General features: G+C 44.6%; 1 protein-coding gene across 1 annotated transcript; it reads left to right on the top strand.

Moving 5' to 3' along the window:
* Window positions 1–1,440: 1,440 nt before the first annotated feature.
* Window positions 1,441–17,087, top strand: ZMPSTE24 (zinc metallopeptidase STE24). The gene is made up of 9 exons (XM_015418634.1): window positions 1,441–1,584; window positions 2,159–2,245; window positions 6,140–6,256; window positions 6,675–6,827; window positions 9,155–9,296; window positions 10,274–10,461; window positions 11,443–11,547; window positions 13,939–14,082; window positions 16,258–17,087. Exons 1-9 carry the CDS (start codon window positions 1,489–1,491, stop codon window positions 16,480–16,482), a joined length of 1,257 nt encoding a protein of 418 aa, XP_015274120.1. The 5' UTR covers window positions 1,441–1,488; the 3' UTR covers window positions 16,483–17,087.
* The last annotated feature ends 983 nt before the right edge of the window (window positions 17,088–18,070 follow it).

Genomic DNA, 18,070 nt, shown 5'->3' with positions numbered 1-18,070 from the left:
AGCGTTAAACGAGACTGCCAAAAAATAAAACAAAAGGGGTCAAAACAGCTATTGATAATGATATTTATTTGTCCAATGATATTTAACTGTTTGCTAATGATATTTGTCGAAAAGGTGGAAAGAAAGCAAATGGATGGGGGAGGGAGGAAGGAAGGAGAAAGGGAGAGGTGGAAAGAAAACAACTTTAAGTTTGAATGTCTTCTCCAACCCCCACACACCTCCACACCAGCTGGCTTGTCTTGGAGAAGGGATTTAAAGAGACAAATGCCTTCTCCAAGCTGGGGAAGGGGGACGGGCTTTCAGAACGCATTTAAATTGCTTTCTTTCTCTGCTCCCTCCCCCACTTCAAGCCTACCCAGGAAGGGGAACACTGGCTGGGGAAGGGAAGACTGATCAGGGAGGCGGGCCTCCCCTTCACTTCCCCAGCCGCCCTGTTAGGAACCTCACAATATGTGTGAAAGAGCCACAGTTTGGCCACCCCTGTACTAGATCCAATACAGGATAACGTTTGGTCCTTTAGTTCCCTTGTCTATTTTTTTTTCTTATCCTTCGAGTCTGAGAGGAGAGCCTGCTATTCTCATCCCATTGGTACCCTCTCATTGCCTGTGTGCCAGCCTCCTCTGCCCCCGCCCCCCCGGTAAATGCACCCACATTTTTTTGGGGGGGAAGAACCGTAATGACAGGATTCTTGGTCTAATTCAGCACATAAACAGCAATCCTGGAGGTTATAAACCAGCATGGTTTCTTGTTGTAACTTATGTATGTAAACTGAAGTATTCAAAGATGTTTAGACCTTGATTCTCTGTGTTTGAGGTGCATATAATTATATATATAACACACACACTATTCTTGGACCTCATTTCCTCGCTTGCTGATAGGGTATCCAAGGGAGCAGTCCTGAGCAGGTCTACTCAAAATCCTACTCAGCTCTGTGCAGTGGGGCTTAATCCCAAGAAAGTGTTGTTAGGACTGCAGTGCAAATCATTAAGAAGGTACAGTTTAGGATGAAGATCCATAAATACTCTGTCATTGAGACAATTTGGATTTACTCCCTCAAAGTTCAGGGTGTGACGTCTACCTCTAATAATGGCAGAGTGCAAGCCAAGCAGCAGATGATAATAGAAGATTTAGTGGTGTGACTTCCCCAATGGCCATTTGAAGCAGACTTACCTCATAGAGATTTGTTGTGACCACCAACGGCATAAATTTGGCACTCTGACAAGCTGCACAACATGCCTTGACAAATGTTCTTTGGCTCTAGGAGCCAGCCCAAGCCAGACACATTTCCAGCTTCCAGGGATTTTTATTTTAATGCCCATATTTTCTATTGCTGCCCAGAAGCTACTCCTAAAACTCTTTTCACAGTTTCTCATAATTTGGCAAAATGGTTGTCATGTATAAATAAATGATAGGGTAATCATGTTTAAAATATTTCAGAGGACTGTGTACAAGACGACGACCCATGTCCCATTGGAGCTGGGACAGATAATGGATGTGGAAACATTTGAAAAATCTCGGCTTTATCAGCTGGATAAAAGTGCTTTCAGCTTTTGGTCAGGTCTCTACTCAGAGGTAGAGGGCACCGTGAGTATTTCTTCCACCCTTTTTTTGGTGTGTTTCTTATTTAGTATAAAATAGCTTTTCTAAGTAACGAGAAAGGGTTTTTAACCTAAGTAACAGGAAGTGCAGGACATCTTGCCTTCCTTCATAGTTTGACTCAATTAGACACTGTCGAAAATAATTTTTAACAAAATGTTGCTGGCGCTGCAGCATGGAAGTGTTCTGATCATTCCATGTTTGCACAGATTGTGCACAGGCCTTGGAATGGATCTTAGCCATGTAGAGCCCTGGACAGCGTATGTGTAAAGTGCCATCAAGTCAGTCAATCAATCAATAGACCTTTAATGGCATATACAACATATGGTGACCTCAACAAGGGGCTTTCAAGGCAAGTGAGAAGCAGGGGTGGTTTCCCGTTGCCTTCCTCTGCAGTCTTCTTTTGCACAAAGATGGCAAAGGCTCAGTCTTCTTTTGCACAAAGATGGCAAAGGCTTGGTTACAAAGATGGAAATGGCAAAGGCTCGGTTACTTTGTTCTTTTCAAGATGCTTGAACCCTTGTGCAAGCGTGTTCCATGACGCTGTGTGTTTGCTTTGCAGGTGATTCTACTGTGTGGAGGAATTCCTTTCCTTTGGTCTGTATCTGGAGAGATCTCTGAATACGCTGGCTTTGGACCAGAGTATGAGGTAGGCCCTGAGATTTTACTGAGCATCTGTATACTAACTACCTCATGCTAGATAACCCTTCCACTGCTATATGTGACTGCAGACGGGTGGCGGCCTAGGCTTTTTTGTTTTGAGTCCAGCAGCACCTTTAGAGACCAACAAGATTTTTGGGGTACAAGCTTTCGAGAGTCAAACCTCCCTTTGTCAGATACCTTTGCTATTACCTGACGAAGGGAGCTTTGAGCCTCAAAACCTCACACCCCAAAAATCTTGTTGGTCTCTAAGGTGCTACTGGACTTGAATCTACCTGTTCTACTGCAGACCAGCAGGGCTACCCTCTGAGATAAACTGTTTTGGTACTTACTTGATCGTTAGGGTTGCCAGCTCTGGATTGGGAATCATCTGGAGATTTTGTGGGTGGAGCCTGGGGAGGACGGGGTTTGGGAAGGGGAGGGACCTCTGCAGGGTATAATGCTGTAGAATCCACCCTTCAGAGCAGATACTTTCTCCAGGGGAACGTACTATAAATGCACGTTGATGGGGTCAGAACTGGCAGAGACTGACCAAGAGAGAGATCTTGGAGTTGTAGTAGATAACTCAATGAAAATGTCGAGACAGTGTGCGACTGCAATAAAAAAAGGCCAACGTTATGCTGGGGATTATTAGGAAGGGCATTGAAAACAAATGAGCCCGTATCATAATGCCCCCGTATAAATTGATGGTGTGACCTCATTTGGAATACTGTGTGCAATTCTGGTCACCACACCTCAAAAGAAATATTATAGTATTGGAAAAAGTGCAGAAAATGGCAGCTAGAAGGATAAAAGGGCTGGAACACTTTCCCTATGAAGAAAGGTTAAAACATTTGGGGCTCTTTAGCTTGGAGACATGACAACTGGGGGTGACATGGTCGAGGTTTACAAGATTATGCATGGGACAGTGCAGGTAGAGAAAGAAATACTTTTCTCCCTTTCTCACAATACAAGAACTCATGGGCACTCAATGAAATTGCTGAGCAGTTGGGTTGGAACAGATAAAAGGAAGTACTTCTTCCCCCAAAGAGTGATTAACACATGGAATTCAATGCCACAAGAGGTGGTGGTGGCTACAAGCATGGACAGCTTCAAGAGGGAATTAGATAAGCATATGGAGCAGAGGTCCACCAGTGGCTATTAGCCACAAGGTATAGATAGGAACTCTCAGGCTGGGGCAAGTGATGTACTGTATTCTTGGTGCTTGGGGGGGGGGCAACAGTGGGAATGCTTCTAGTGTCCTGGTCCCACTGCTGGACCTCCTGATGGCACCTGATATTTTTGGCCACCATGTGACAGAGTGTTGGACTGGATGGGCCATTAGTCTGATCCAACATTGGCTTCTCTTATGTTCTTATCTTGGTCATCTGGAGATCAATTGTAATAGTGGGAGATCTCCAGGTGCCCCCTGGAGTTTGGCAACCCTACTGATCACCTGAAAAGTACTAAGCAGAGTTATAGCTTTCACTGCAGTCCTAAGCAGAGTTATAGCTTTCTAAGCCTGTTGAAGTCCATGGGCTTAGAAGGGTGTAACTGTGCTTAGGCTTAGTGCAGAGGAATTACATGAATTTTTCCCCGAGCCCATCATTTGGTTTCCATAGCATCACACTGCAGCACTGCGTGTACACTAGCAGGAGCTGATTCAAACCTGACTCGCTCATTTTTTTTTTAAATGATTCTGTTCCAGCTGCATAGAATTGGTTTATTTAGAAAATGTGTGTGCAGTAAAACAGAACTAAGCAAATCACCATGCAGACAATTTAAGAAAAACCCAAATCATACAGTGAAAGCTTCAATAAAAACATGCCAATTAAAAATGGTCAATAAAAACACATAGAACAGTCTGAAATAGTATTAATAACATAATCCTCAAACTAAGAGTAGATGAGAACACTGCTTGAGAAATGATGAAAGCCCTTAGTTCCCACTCCCCACTGTTACCTCCGTCTTTATTTCATTCACCTTATTTATAGTCTGCTTTTCTCACAGGGACTCAAGGCGGATTCCTCCTAGTGAGCCAGCACAGTCACAAAAGTGGGACATCCAACAAACAATGCCGTTAGGGTTTTAGAAGTCTGAACCACTAGAAAGAACTGAAGCATAGCATAAGTATTCACACGGCGCATTAAGCAGTACAGAAATTACCTAAGTAGAGGAAAAGAAAAAAGAAGGGGAAAGAATTCCTTCTCTTTGTGCTGAATGTTGAGCTCTCTACCAATGCCTTAATTTGCTTCTTTTTCACTTTTCTTCTCTTTCCCCCCTCTTTTTTGTTTTGTTGCTATATGTATACTGTAGGTTGTTTTCTATATGGGGAGTGGGGTGTGTACTTGATGTTTATGTCTGGTTTTTATAATTAAATAAAAATTTATTTCAAAAAAAGAAAAGAAAAAAAGAAATGACCTAAGTAGGATCCTACTTAACACAGCAGTATAGACCACAGTCATTAATCGTTGCATATTTGCTGGGAGCTGAAGTCACACTTCCAGATTAGAAGCACGTGAGTGTTTGCCTCATGAATTTGCAGCCTAATCCGATGCATGTTCACTTGGAAGGAAATTCTGCTGCCTTTCATGGGGCTTGCTTCCTGGTAAGCATAGGTATGATTCCAGAGATAGGGCTGCATCCAGACCAAATGGGCCGTTTCCAGTGAAATGTCTCCCTTCCTGTTGCAGACCCACCTTGTGTCATTCCTCAGGTACCCTGTTCCCCAGGATCAGCACTTTGTAGATGTCAGTGGGGTGCAGTGGGGGGGAGAGGGCAGGAAGGTTCCATCCTGCCATTAGAAAATGTAGTCAGGATCCAACGTCTAGGGTGGTATAGAGGGGAGAAACAGACATAATTCATAGAGTTGGAAGGGACCTCCAGAGTCATCTAGTTCAACCCCCTGCACAATACAGGAGATTCACAAATACCTCACCCCCACACCCACAGTGACCCCAGTTCCATGCTCAGAAGATGGCAAAAAAACCTCCAGGATCTCCAGCCAAACTGGCCTGGAGAAAAATTGCTTCCTGATCCCAAAGTGGTGATCAGCATTTCCCTGGGTGTGTAAGAAAGGACCATGAGAACTAAGCACTGAGGCAACCCTTCCTGCCCTCCCTCTCATGATCTGCCTAAATTCACAGAATCAGCATTGCTGTCAGATGGCCATCTAGCCTCTGCTTAAAAACCTCCAGAGCCCACCACCTCCTGAGGAAGCCTGTTCCACTGAGGAACCTGTCAGGAAGTTCTTCCTAATGTTTAGTCGAAAACTGATTCAGTGCACTCAGGGCAATTGCGGAGGCCCGTAGACCAGTAGAAGAGGGACTACTGCTGACCGAAGATACCAGGCCTTGGGGGACAAAGAAAAAAGCAGAGTGCAAGAAAATCACTGCACTACCTGCTCCAGATACCAGGAAATGTGTAGCCTCCAAAGGGCCTCTGGGGCCATCTTCCACTTTTGGCATGTGGTGGGATTACGTCCTGTCCCATCTGCAGTGTGTGCGGGGATAGTGTTGCCCATCTCCAGGTGGTGGCTGGAGATGATCTGGGTTTACAACTCCAGGCGACAGAGATCAGTTCACCTGGAGAAAAGCTGGACTCTATGGCATTCTACCCCACTGAAGTCCCTCCCCAAACCCCGCCCACCTCAGACTCCACCCCCAGAATCTCCAGGTATTTCCCAACCTAGAGCTGGCAACCCTAGCAGTGGAGAGCCATGATGCAGTTGGCCTGTCAAGAGCACACAGAAACCTGCACAGCTGGCTGTGTGCCTTGGGAAAAGCTGGAGCCCATCCATAAGTCTAGAAACATTGTGTGTTTGTGTGTGTCTAATTTAGAATGCAACCAGTACCTGCTCATGATTTCTTTTTCTCCCCCCCCCCTTCTCCCCTCTTACGTTTAGATTAGCCAGTCCCTGGTTTTCTTGCTGCTTGCTACTCTTTTCAGCGCAGTCACAGGCCTGCCCTGGAGCCTCTATAATACTTTCGTGATAGAGGAAAAACACGGCTTCAATCAACAGGTAGGGTGGAATGCACAAGTATAGCTGCCAAGTGATGATCAGTCTTCTTCCATGCTGCTGCGTTCGTTCCCGTAAACAGTAAAATCTGTTTCTTTGTGTGTTGATCTGGCACAGCTGTCGTGTTCCCACGTTTTTAATCACTGAAAGAGTCATTCTGAAAGAGAGTGAACGATGGGTCCTAATCCTGTGGGCAGCCTTCTGCAGTGGTTAAATGTCTACCTTTTGTAGTATCGTCAAGGGAAATTGTCACTTTTTTTACTGTGCTTTAACTCACTACTGATCCTGACGACCGATAGCTCTTGTTTGTATGCAGGCCCAGACAGGTTTTAAACTCGCTTTGTTGAAACTGCTGCGTTCCTTCAGCTAGCTTCAAAATAGCAGATCTAATAAAGTTGTTTCTTTTCTTGTCCTTTCGCAGACTCTAGGATTCTTTTTTAAAGACGCTATCAAGAAGTTCATTGTGACTCAATGCATCCTGTTGCCCGTAACGGCGCTTTTGCTTTACATTATTAAAATAGGAGGAGACTATTTCTTCATCTATGCGTGGCTTTTCACGTTAGTGGTCTCTTTGGTGAGTATTTTGCTTCCAGCTCTTTGCTGTGCTATTCTGTTACACTAGGAAGAAGCTCGTTTCAGTCATTCATACAACGTCTCTGCTGAAGGCACAACTTTCTATTCCAAATCACTGTGGCCTTTCTGGATTGTCTTGTATGAATGTGGCTGGGCTGACTTGGTCTGAGCTATTTGCATAGTTTTACTGCACAATGATTTTGAGCATTTCCTTTGGTATAGAGCATTTTGGGCACCAGCCAGCCTAACCTCGGGGAGGGGCCGTGGCTCAGTGGTAGAGCATCTGCTTGGTATACATAACATTCCAAGTTCAGTCCCCAGCATCTCCAGTTTTAAAGGATCAGGTGGTAGGTGATGTCTAAGAGCTCTTTTATTATTATTATTATTATTTATTAAATTTATTAATCACCCAATTAATTACTGCAGGGCTCTGGGCGATGTACAATATGAATAGAAACATACACTAGTTAAAACAATTAAAGTCAAACAGCACATTTTAAAACAGATGGTGAACAAATTAATCCATTTTCAGACTGCTGGCCACTTCATGGGCAGGGGGGAAAGGGTAAGACAAATGTGGAGAGTGGAACAGGGTGCCAGCCAAGATGAAAACTGGCGCTATCCCCAACCAAAAAACCTGGCGGAACATCTCAACCTCGCAGGCCCTGCAGAATTTCACAAGGAGTTTCATAGACCTGCTGCCAGTCTGAGTGGACGATACTCACCTTAACGAACCAAGGGTCTGATAAGGCAGCTTCATGTGTCAGAGCTGAGCACTTTTTAGATCCCATGGTTTAAAGGGTTTAAATCTTACTCCGATGAACTGAAAATAAGTCCACATTGGCTGGATCTTCGCTTTCTTTGTTTCTCAGCCTGCTCTTTGCTTGGATCGGAGAGCCAGTGTGGTTTAACGGTTAGAGTGTCAGGCCAGGTGCTTGGAGACCCAGATTCAGATCCTCACTCTGCCATGGAAGCTTGCTGAGTGACCTTGGATCAGTCACCCACTCACCACCCAATGTGTCATTCACAGGAAGTGAGGATAAAATGGAGGGGAGGAGAATGGCGTATGGCATTCTGGTTCCACGCTGGGGAGAAAGTCATGGTAGATAAGAAGTAACTAAATAAATAATAGACAATAATTGCCAGGGCTTCTAGGATTCTGCGTTTTAAAACCTTAAAGTCAGAGGTCTGTATTAATGATTTTATGGAATACACAAAATGGCCCAATTCCTTCTTGGAGCGTTTATTTTTCTCTCTCTCTCTCAGACTTTGGATTGGGGGTTGTTTAAGCATTTTGGCAGACTGGGACAGTAGGCCCCAAACCAAAAGGATTGGATTCAAACCCAGCCCATCCACAGCCTAGCTACTTCCTCTGTCTGTTCTTCAAGGGATATTGAAAGAGGGAATTTGATACAGAGGGGCGGTTAGTGTCTTTTACAAGACAGAGTGTGTGTTTTGTCCCATCCCAAAAAGACCATCAGTGAGTCCTCATCCCCTACTTCGCAGCCCCAAAGTTGAAGGGGAGTGCTGGGCAGAACATGGCCTGGATTTAGTGACTAGAAAGGGGATGTGTGGGATCCAAAGTTGTTTCCATTCATATATTCAGAAAAATCATTTTTCCTGCCCTTCTTCCATTTTGTCCCCATAACAGCCCTGTTAGGAAGGCTGGGCTGAGAAAGAGGGAGTGGCTGGCCCAAGGTCACCCAGCAGGATTTGTGGGGATTTGGACTTGGGTCTCCCAGTCTAGCTACTATGCCAAGCAAACTTTATCCTGTTCAGGGAGGAACCTGTGGAGGATAGCCTTTGGAGAGCCTCCAGTGGTCTTCCAGCAGTAGCTGGACAAACACTTGTCAGGGGTGTTTTAGGCTGGTCCTGCATCGAGCAGGAGGTTGGACTAAATCAGGCCACCACCACCCCCAGCCTTTTTGAACCTTCAGGCACCTTTGGAATTCTTACACAAGCTGGTAGACACAATCACAAAATGGCTACTGCAGGTGGCAAAACCAGCCACAAAACCTCAGGGATCAAGGTTGTGTTTAACTCTATAATAGAAGCTCTTCAACAGTTCAAGCAGAAGTTCTGTTGAACAAAGAGGCCTTTTAGTCTGCTGGGCAAAAGCGTACTCCCACCAACTTTCTAAAAGCGCTTGGCAGGTGCTGCAGCACCCACGGGTACCACACGGGACTTCTGGACTCGATGGGCTGTGTGGCCCTTTCCAACTCTGTGATTCTGTGGATCCAGCCCAGTGTTACCTGCATGTTCAAAGCACTGAATGTTGATAAACTGAAGAAAGACGGCCCTGCTTTAACGCTTCTGCTTCTCTCGTAGGTTCTCGTCACCATCTATGCAGACTACATTGCTCCTCTGTTCGATAAATTCATTCCCCTCCCCGAAGGAGAGCTCAAGCAACAAATCGAAGCAATGGCAAAGAATATAGACTTCCCTCTGACCAAAGTTTACGTTGTAGAAGGTGAGAGGCGAAGTGGATGGGTGTGGTTTGGCTGGTCTCAGACTCTGAGCCGGGTAGAGATGAGGGTGTATTTATTTTGAGGGTCCATCTGCCCCCCCCCAAAAAAAAAGATATTCAGTGTGCCTCAATAAAATCTATAATATAACAATGACAAAGAGAAAGGGAAGCGGGCGTTATGAGTCAGGTGAGATAATGCTGCTGAGGATGCAGCCTTTAGGTGTTGACCATGGGAACTTTTTCACATGTGAGCCTTTGAAGAATACAGGCAGAACAGGTCTGTTTAGAAAGCCATCTCTGTTGTATTCTTCAGGCTCTCATGTTTTCATAAAGCTTGCCCAAGAATCATGGGGTGCAAGATTGAGCTGCTGTCTGCAGGAAGATGCGGCAGTTGCCTGTCATGTTCTTGTCATCGTTTTCTTGAAAACTTTTTAAAAACATTTGTCTGCTTTTCCCTCGATTCCTTCCTTCCTGCCCTGTGCTCTAAATACTGTTTGTCTGTGGTTTTAAATACGTGTTTCAGTTTTAATTTTTTAAGTATATGTTTTTATAACACTCTTTTTAACTGTTAGCCACCTCAGTGGCCTTTAAGGGCCAGAAAGGCGGGGTACAAATTTTGTAAATAAATAAATAAATTGGGTGGACTTGCCTTTCTTTCCTCTTGCACTAGTAAAAGAGTTAACAGATCTAATCTATTGGAAGAAATAAGCCCAGGGCACGGTGATGCTCTTGGAGAACTCAGACGTCATCCGAACATTGTTACGTGTTTTCTTTATTTATTTATTGGACTTCTATCCCGCCCTCCCCGCAAACAGGCTCAGGGTGTTGCATGCGTTTGAGGGAGGTTGTGTTTCGGGAGAAGGAAGATTACAGGATATAAGTAGGTTCCTGACTTGAGTAAAGGGAAACACATCCTTGGGATTCTGGAGTATGTTCGGCAGCTTGCATAGTAAGACCTGGTCCTCTCTTCCCTTCCACAGGTTCCAAACGATCCTCCCACAGCAACGCTTATTTCTATGGCTTCTTTAAGAATAAGCGCATCGTGCTTTTTGACACACTCCTAGAGGATTATTCTGCACTTAACAAAGAGCGTCCTGAGGATGCTGGTTCAGAGTCCCAGGTGGCTGGGGAAAACGGGGAAGGAACGGAGACGCCAGCTAAAGCCAAAGTGAGATTTGTCATTGGGGGAAGAGCAGTGGTTTCTGCCCTTCTGGAATTTGTGACGCCCTGTTTTTTGGTTCTCATATTACCCTTCATGGTCTCTCATCGAAATGGCCGATCCTGCTCAGCTTCCAAGATCTGAGAAGAGCGGGTTAGCCTGGGCTATCCAACTCGGGACTGCAGCATGGGATACCTGCCCTTTAAAGATCTGTTTACTGGCTTATGTAAGGATCAAGGACAGGTGTTGCCATCAGCTCTCTGAGAGTCACTGGCTTGGATGGAAGGAATATCCATCTAAGGAGCATGAATTCCCTGCCTCCCACCTTCCACCGAATCCCACAGTGCCCCACAAAATGGTGTTGTTGGGGGAGGGGGCCTCAGGAACAGCTTCAGGAGGGAGCCAGAGGTCCACGGGGAGAAGGGGGAATTGCAGAAAACTTCCACCTTCTTCTGTTCATGGATGCCAGCAAAGTTGCATAATGGTTATAGAGGACTGGGACTGGTGAGAGGCAGCTCAAATCCCCAGTCGTCCGGGAGGCTCACCGGGTGAACTTGGGCCCATTGTCCTCTTTTCAGCCTGGCCTACCTTACAAGGCTGTTGTGAGGGTAAAATGGAGGAGAGGACCACCCTACGCTCCTTGGGGAAAGGGCAGGTTAAAAATGTGGCAGAACTGACTGAGGACTGAGGAGACTGAGGAGAGGACCACCCTACGCTCCTTGGGGAAAGGGCAGGTTAAAAATGTGACAGAACTGGCTGCCTTCTATCGTATATTTTTAATGTGGATGTTCAGCCAGCGTTCATCTTTATATAAATTCAGTATCTTGATTACAGCACTCATTTTTGAATGGATTTTGTGTTTATATTGATATTTCACTAATCTGAACTGGGGTTCTATTTTTTCCCCCTTCATAGACTTCAGTAACATTATTTAAAATTGTTCTTGCGTGTATAGTGACAGCTTATTGCATAGATTTTCTTTTGATCCAGAGTAAGAAACAAGGCTGCAAAAACGAAGAAGTCTTGGCTGTGCTGGGCCATGAGCTGGGGCACTGGAAGCTTGGCCACACCATCAAGAACATTGTCATCAGCCAGGTGAGTGGAAAGTAACAGGGATATCAGGGGAGGGGCCGTGGCTCAGTGGCATGCAGGAGGTCCCAGGTTCAAGTCTCACCATCTCCAGTTAAAATGATAAAGTAGTAAATGATGTGAAAGACCTCTGCCTGAGACTCTGGGGAGCGGCTGCTAGTCTGAGTAGATGATACTGACCTTGATGGACGGACAGTCTGATTCAGGATAAGGTAGTTTCATGTGTTTGTGATATCTCCGTTTTTTTTTACTGTGTGTTCCTTTCTTGTTCTCTTAGAAATGAAGATAGTTCTATTTCTTTCCATGCTGCTGCCATTGATAAGGTGGATCCAGTTCTTCAAATACAGTGATATCCCTGTAGCATAAAAGTGGTGGAAGGGAATGAGGGCATGCTTTGAGTGAGTTTGAACACATGAAGGTGCCTTATACTGAATCAGACCCTTGGTCCGTCTAGGCCAGTATTGTCTACTCAGACTGGTGGTGGCTCTTCGGGATCTCAGGCTTGAAGTCCTTCACATTACCTATTATCTGTTCCTTTTAAACTGGTGATGTCAAGGATTGAACCTGGGGCCTTCTGTGTACTAAGAGCGCACGCTATGCATGAAGTAGATTCCTCCTCTGACATCTCCAGTGGAAGGATCTCAAGTAGCAGGTGTTAGGAAGACAGTTCTCTGGAGAGCTGCCACCAGTCAGAGTAGACAACATGGAGCTTTTTGGACCATTGGGCTGGTTCAGTATAAGGCGGCAGCGTATACTTCTGCTTTTGAAGGAGCCACGGCTCAGGGTAGAGCCATGGGTTTTGCGTGCGGAAGATCCCAGGTTTAATCCCTAGTATCTACAGTTAAGAAGACTATAGAGAATAGGAGCTAGGGAAGACCTTTCGCCTCCTGAGACCCTGGAGAGCTGCTGCTGGTCAGAGCGGACAATACTGAACTTGATGGACCAGTGGGCCTACCTGGTATAAAGCAGCTTTGTATGTTCATCACAACTTTTTGCAAAGGGTTTCATGGTCTGATTTTGATATTGTTAATGTCTTCCTTCCTCTCTCAGTTCTCTGTGCTCAGTTCTGATGGAGTGTGAGCTGGGGAAAAGGATGTGACCAATCCTTAGGATAGTTGTTCCCTAATTCTGTATTCATAGACTTCTTGCATTGTCCATTGGTTGTTTTGATGTGGTCTGATGGCACTGTTTTATATCCTGTAATCTGCCTGGAGTCTCAGGAAGAAAGGCAGAATAAAATAAATGAATAATAAAAGTAAATAATTTAGGCAACATCCAGCGGTGGTCAACAGCACTAGATAAAATGTAGCCCAAGTTTCCCTGAATAGCTTTGAAGAAATATCACTATTGTACAATATAGTGGGCATGGTATTGCACACTGAAGTAGGAGACCAATCATTGGAGAAATGGGCCTGGCCAAGAGCTTTTAAGTTAAACATCTTGAGGTCTCATTTGCTGCTGGGACTTTTAAGATTAGTTAAGAGTGACAGTTTTAAATCTGACTGAGACAGGCTACTGGAAGAGAAGATTAAATGTCTAAAAGTTACTGCTGATGTGTTAAACACACTAGAGTGTCAGGACTTATATTGCCTGATTAAAAGGTGTTTGAAAAAGCTAGATTGTAACAGTACTGTTGTAAGATCTCATAGGGTTTGTTCCTCTCTTGCTATTGGGATACGCACCCCATTGAAGATCCCATAGTATTTTCGGACTTTGATTGTGGCAAGATACAGAACGGCTTTTATGTTGGCCCGTCTGAATGCCTTTCCTCCAGCAGTTATGACAGGAAGGCACTTTGGCATAGCGTTCTCTGATAGATTATGTGCCTGTAGATTAGGGAATATTGATGCTATTGATCATATTCTCTTTGAATCGCTATGATTTTACATGTTAGAGATGAGTCGATATTTCCTTTGGGGAAAAAATGTATGCAGAGGCCAATGTTTCATGGTTGCTAAGTGACAAAAAGCGACAAAATATTTGGTAGTAGCGATAGCTCGTTGGACTGCTAAACCCCATTAGTATTTTAGTTGTGTTTCCTGTTCAAGACGTTGGTTGACTGGACAGTAACACAAGTATTGTACAATGTAAAGGTTCAGTCTGTAGATTCATGCATGCTCCAACGAGCATACGGACCTTCCACTAGAGCAGGCCTTTTGGCTCACCATTGCGCATGTGCATGCGCAGAGGGCTGAAACCTTCATTAAAAGTTAGTGAAAAAGGCCTTGAGTGTCTGGTTGCTCCCAAAGCTCATGCTCAGAGCACTACTGAATTTCGGGTATTTTTGCAACACTGAAAAAGAGCAGGATGATTTATTTAATGGACTTGTAACCCCTGCCTTTTTACAGCAGTATGCAAGACAGCTAATGGATATGCTTCTCTCCTCACCACCCCCAGATGAATTCCTTCTTGTGTTTCTTCTTGTTTGCTGTCCTGATTGGTCGAAAGGAGCTTTTCACTGCATTTGGATTCTACAATACCCAGCCTACCCTGATAGGCCTCTTGATCATCTTTCAGTTTATTTTCTCGCCTTATAACGAGGTAATGTAATGCTCAGAATCACACATTGAACTCCACGTGACACTTTATGGGTTTGTTTCCCCTCTTCAAACCATGCTGACACCAGAGACTTTAACCAAGAACACTCAAATAACTTAAATTTATATTCATGCCATATTCTAGTAGAGTGCTAAATGTTCTTTGAGAGTATGTAAGTAGTCTTCACCCACTCCTTTCCTTTTGCCATTATGCTTATGCTATAGTAATTCCTTTTTTTGCCATCAAGTCGCAGCTGATTTACGGAGACCTCATGAAGTTTTGAAGGCAAGAGACATTCGAAGGTGGTTTGCCATTGCCTGCTATCTTGGTATTCCTTGGTGTTTCCCCATCCAAATACTAAGCAGAGCTGACTCTGCTTAACTTCCGAGATCTGATGAGATCAGGCTAACCAGGGCTGTCCAGGTCAGAGCAATAATAAATTAGGCTGATTTAATGAAATCCACAACTATTATTTATTCTGTACAAAATGAAGTGTAATAATAAAATAACTAAAGAAGAAGCGATTGGATTTATACCCTGCCCTTCACTACCCAAAGGTGTCTCAGAGTGGCTTACAAACTCCTTTCCCTTCCCCTCCCCACAACAGACAGGGTGATAGGTGGGGCCGAGAGAGCTCTGACAGAAACTGCTGTTTTTCAAGAACAGCTGTGCCAGAACTATGGCTTGCCCAAGGTCATCCAGCAGCTGCAAGTGGAGGAGTGGGGACAAGGGGCTGAAGCACTGGGGCAGGGGAGCGGGGAACCCAACAGCATGTGAGGTTGGGGGTATTGAAGGAAAGAGGGGGAAGGCATGCCATCTCTCTCTCTGTTTCCCTCTGCAGAAGCCTACTGTTAACTGAAAACCCCTTCCCCCCAAAAAAATCTCCAATTATTTGACCCCAACTGTCAGTGTTTGCCAGTCGGCTTTCACCTCTGGAGCCTGCAGCGCCTTCCATTTTTTTCCTCCCAGCCAAGATCACCTTATAAAGGAAGGACAGATTAGAACCTAATTAGTAAATAATTTTAGCTATCCACGGAATCACATCCTCTGACCAACAAGCACATTATACAAACCCAGTACGTTATGCTCTGAGTTTAAATACCTACCCTCTATCCTTTCACTTACATCATGCATTGCATTTTGCATTTGTTTGCTTCTCTCCTGTGGGGGCCCAAAGCACCTTAGAGTGTGGTTCCGCCTCTTCTCCTTTTTCTCAGAACCATCACCCCAGTGGCATAAGTTTTAGGCTGAACAAATGCGACCCAGCCAGGGTCACCCAATAAGCTTCCACTGGGATTCGAACCGGGGTCTCTTAGGATCCTAGTCCTATTATTTATCCACTAGGCCATGCCAGGTCACAAATCTGTGCTCCTAAGGATGAAATATTATGGTCCACTTGGCTGTAAATATCAGCCTAGTCCATCTCACATTGGGGTCTTTAGGGTAAAATGGAGGAGGGAAGAAACATGGACTCATCTGTGAGCTTCTTGGGCGGGACTGTTATATCGTGGCCAATTGTGAATTTGTTGACATTGTCTCATTGTGTGGTATAGTTATTTTAACATGATCCCTTAAGGTAAAAGCCTTTTGTTTTCACTTTTCACTTGTGTTGGTGGTAAGGTTGCCTGGTCCTGTGCCAGGTGACTGACAGAGGAGAGTTACCGCCCCAAACGTGACGTGCTTGCGTCACCCAAAAGTGACATAGGCATATCAGTGACATCGGTGCAGGGGACGCTTTGGTTTTTTGGGTAAAACTCTATGGTAGAATTAGCTTCAAACCTTAGAGTTTTGCCCCAAAACCAGAGTGCTGCCCCCGGACATCACAGACGCGCTTACGTCACTTCTGGGTAACGTAGGCACATCCCCCCCCCACGTACCTACATCACCCGGAAGTGATGTAGGCATGGCATGCTTCTTCTTTCCCCTTTCTCAGAGCGTCCAGTAAGTCCCCTGCTGGGTTGACCTGGCAAGCTTAGTTGGTGGTTGCTGGCTGTGACTGGCCTAGCAGTGCCCAGACCAGGTCTGGCTTATGGTCTAACAAAGTTCTGTTCTGTTTTCATACCGATTGCTGTGGAATTATTACAGGGATTAAAAAGCCATCAACTGGGGAAATGGTTTGGTGGGGCTTTGAGGCACATTCTGGGATTTCACAAGAGTCCCCTTCTCTTTCTTCCACAGGTCCTCTCCTTTTGTTTAACTGTGTTAAGCAGACGATTTGAATTTCAAGCGGATGCTTTTGCCAAGGATCTTGGGAAGGCTCAAGACTTGTACTCAGCCCTGATCAAGTTGAACAAAGATAACTTGGGATTCCCCGTTTCAGACTGGCTCTTTTCTATGTGGCATTATTCTCACCCTCCACTGTTAGAAAGACTTCAAGCACTCAAGGATTCCAAGCAAGACTGATTGAAATAAGCCAGCCGGCTTAGAGGAGGAGCTTGTATCCCAAAATCGAATTCCTGGATTTGTTTTTTAAACTATATAATATATAAATACATCCATTCCAAACACACCATTCTGCATCAGCGACATTGTGCTCTTCACCTGATTTGAAACGAGCTCCTTAAAAACTTGTATTCAATTAACTGAAATGAATTTTAAAGTAAAATAATCTTGTGGGGGATTGAGTTGGGGGGATGAATGTAATGTTACAAAAATTCTGCTCATCACAGAACAGTTCTCGAGGAGGAAAGTAATTTGTTAGAACCTGAAGAGTTGCTTGAATTTGTGGAAGCTTTTGAATGTGACTCTTTGTACCTTAAGCACTTTTGTCTGGGTGTTCTGTACAGCAAACTTTGAGCTTTCCTACCTCATCCATGTGGGGTTCAGGACCTGGAAAATGCTCCCCTTTTTGACAAGTGGGATTCCAGCATTTAAACCAGAAGTCTGGATTTGAGAGCGTGGAGCTTTCCCCCTAGGTTCAAGTTCAAACCCACAATGAAAAGGCTACTATTTGCAGATAAAGTCATCTCTACCCTGCAGTGGGGACCGAAGAATAAATTCCAGCAATCTAATAATGAGTGTTTGAATATATTGTTGAGTATTGGGCTGGGAGTTGGAACTTTGTCTGTAGGGATTTCATGTGTGTATTCCCCTGATTTTGTCTGGGCAAAGTGGGGCTTGGGATGACAGTAACTAATAGAAGTGAATGTCAATCGATGACAGCCCCTCTCCCTAACAGAAGCCTTTCAGACCTAGATATGATGCTGAACATCCAGTTTCGCTTATAAAAGTGGCTGCTCTACATTCTCTTCCTTCTTCTGATGAATTTCTGCCTATGCAGAAATAAACCTGTGCAGCTCTTTCCTTGCTTGAGGTTATATTCACCTGTTGAATTTCTGCTTGCCACATAGCTAAAATCCCAGAAGTCCTGCTAGAAAAAAAAGTGGCCACCTTTAGATACTGATAATTCTAAAGAAAGATGTAACATTGGGACAAGGCCAGTTACTCTGCGCAGGCCATTTGGTTGCATATTGCGCACTGAAGCAACTGCAGCTGTTGATTTCAGAATTATGCTTTAGCTAGTCCTTGTTTTTCTGATTCCCTCCCCAATAGCCGTGAGATTCTACATCATGCTCTTGAATATACTTGCTTGGAAGTAAATTAGATTTACTTCAGCTGATCTCCCAATAACATAAAGCTTGATCCTATGAAACATTATGCATGCTTCCCTGAGTGTAAGTCCTAATGGGACATATGTGTGAGTCAATATTGCATAGGATTGTTTGTAAGCAGGAAAGCTGGCTTATGAGCAGTACTGCAAGACGGGAGGCCCTTTTACAGCCCTGTAGCTTTCAGTGGGAGTGATTTACGCCCATGCTTTTAGCTCCCCAGTGAAATCACTAGTTTTTGCTTCAGATCACGATAAAATGGATAGCCAGGGACACTCTGGAGACTAACAAGCCATAACTGGAACATAAACTTTCAGGGACATCTGAGGACAAGTGAATGCTTGTCAAAACCACTGTTAGAACAAAAATAATTTGCACCTAGC

Source organism: Gekko japonicus, unplaced genomic scaffold, assembly GCF_001447785.1.
Source record: "Gekko japonicus isolate JY-2015 unplaced genomic scaffold, Gekko_japonicus_V1.1 scaffold524, whole genome shotgun sequence".
NCBI lineage: Eukaryota > Metazoa > Chordata > Lepidosauria > Squamata > Gekkonidae > Gekko > Gekko japonicus.
Note: the sequence above shows the minus strand (reverse complement) of the source record. Positions and strands in the feature narration are given on the sequence as shown.

Coding starts and splice junctions, on each gene's coding strand:
- ZMPSTE24 (XM_015418634.1), top strand. CDS start 1,489: ATGGATGTGGAAACATTTGAAAAATCTCGGCTTTATCAGCTGGATAAA. Junction 6,257..6,674: donor AACACGGCTTCAATCAACAG/GTAGGGTGGAAT, acceptor GTCCTTTCGCAG/ACTCTAGGATTCTTTTTTAA. Junction 10,462..11,442: donor AGACGCCAGCTAAAGCCAAA/GTGAGATTTGTC, acceptor CTTTTGATCCAG/AGTAAGAAACAAGGCTGCAA.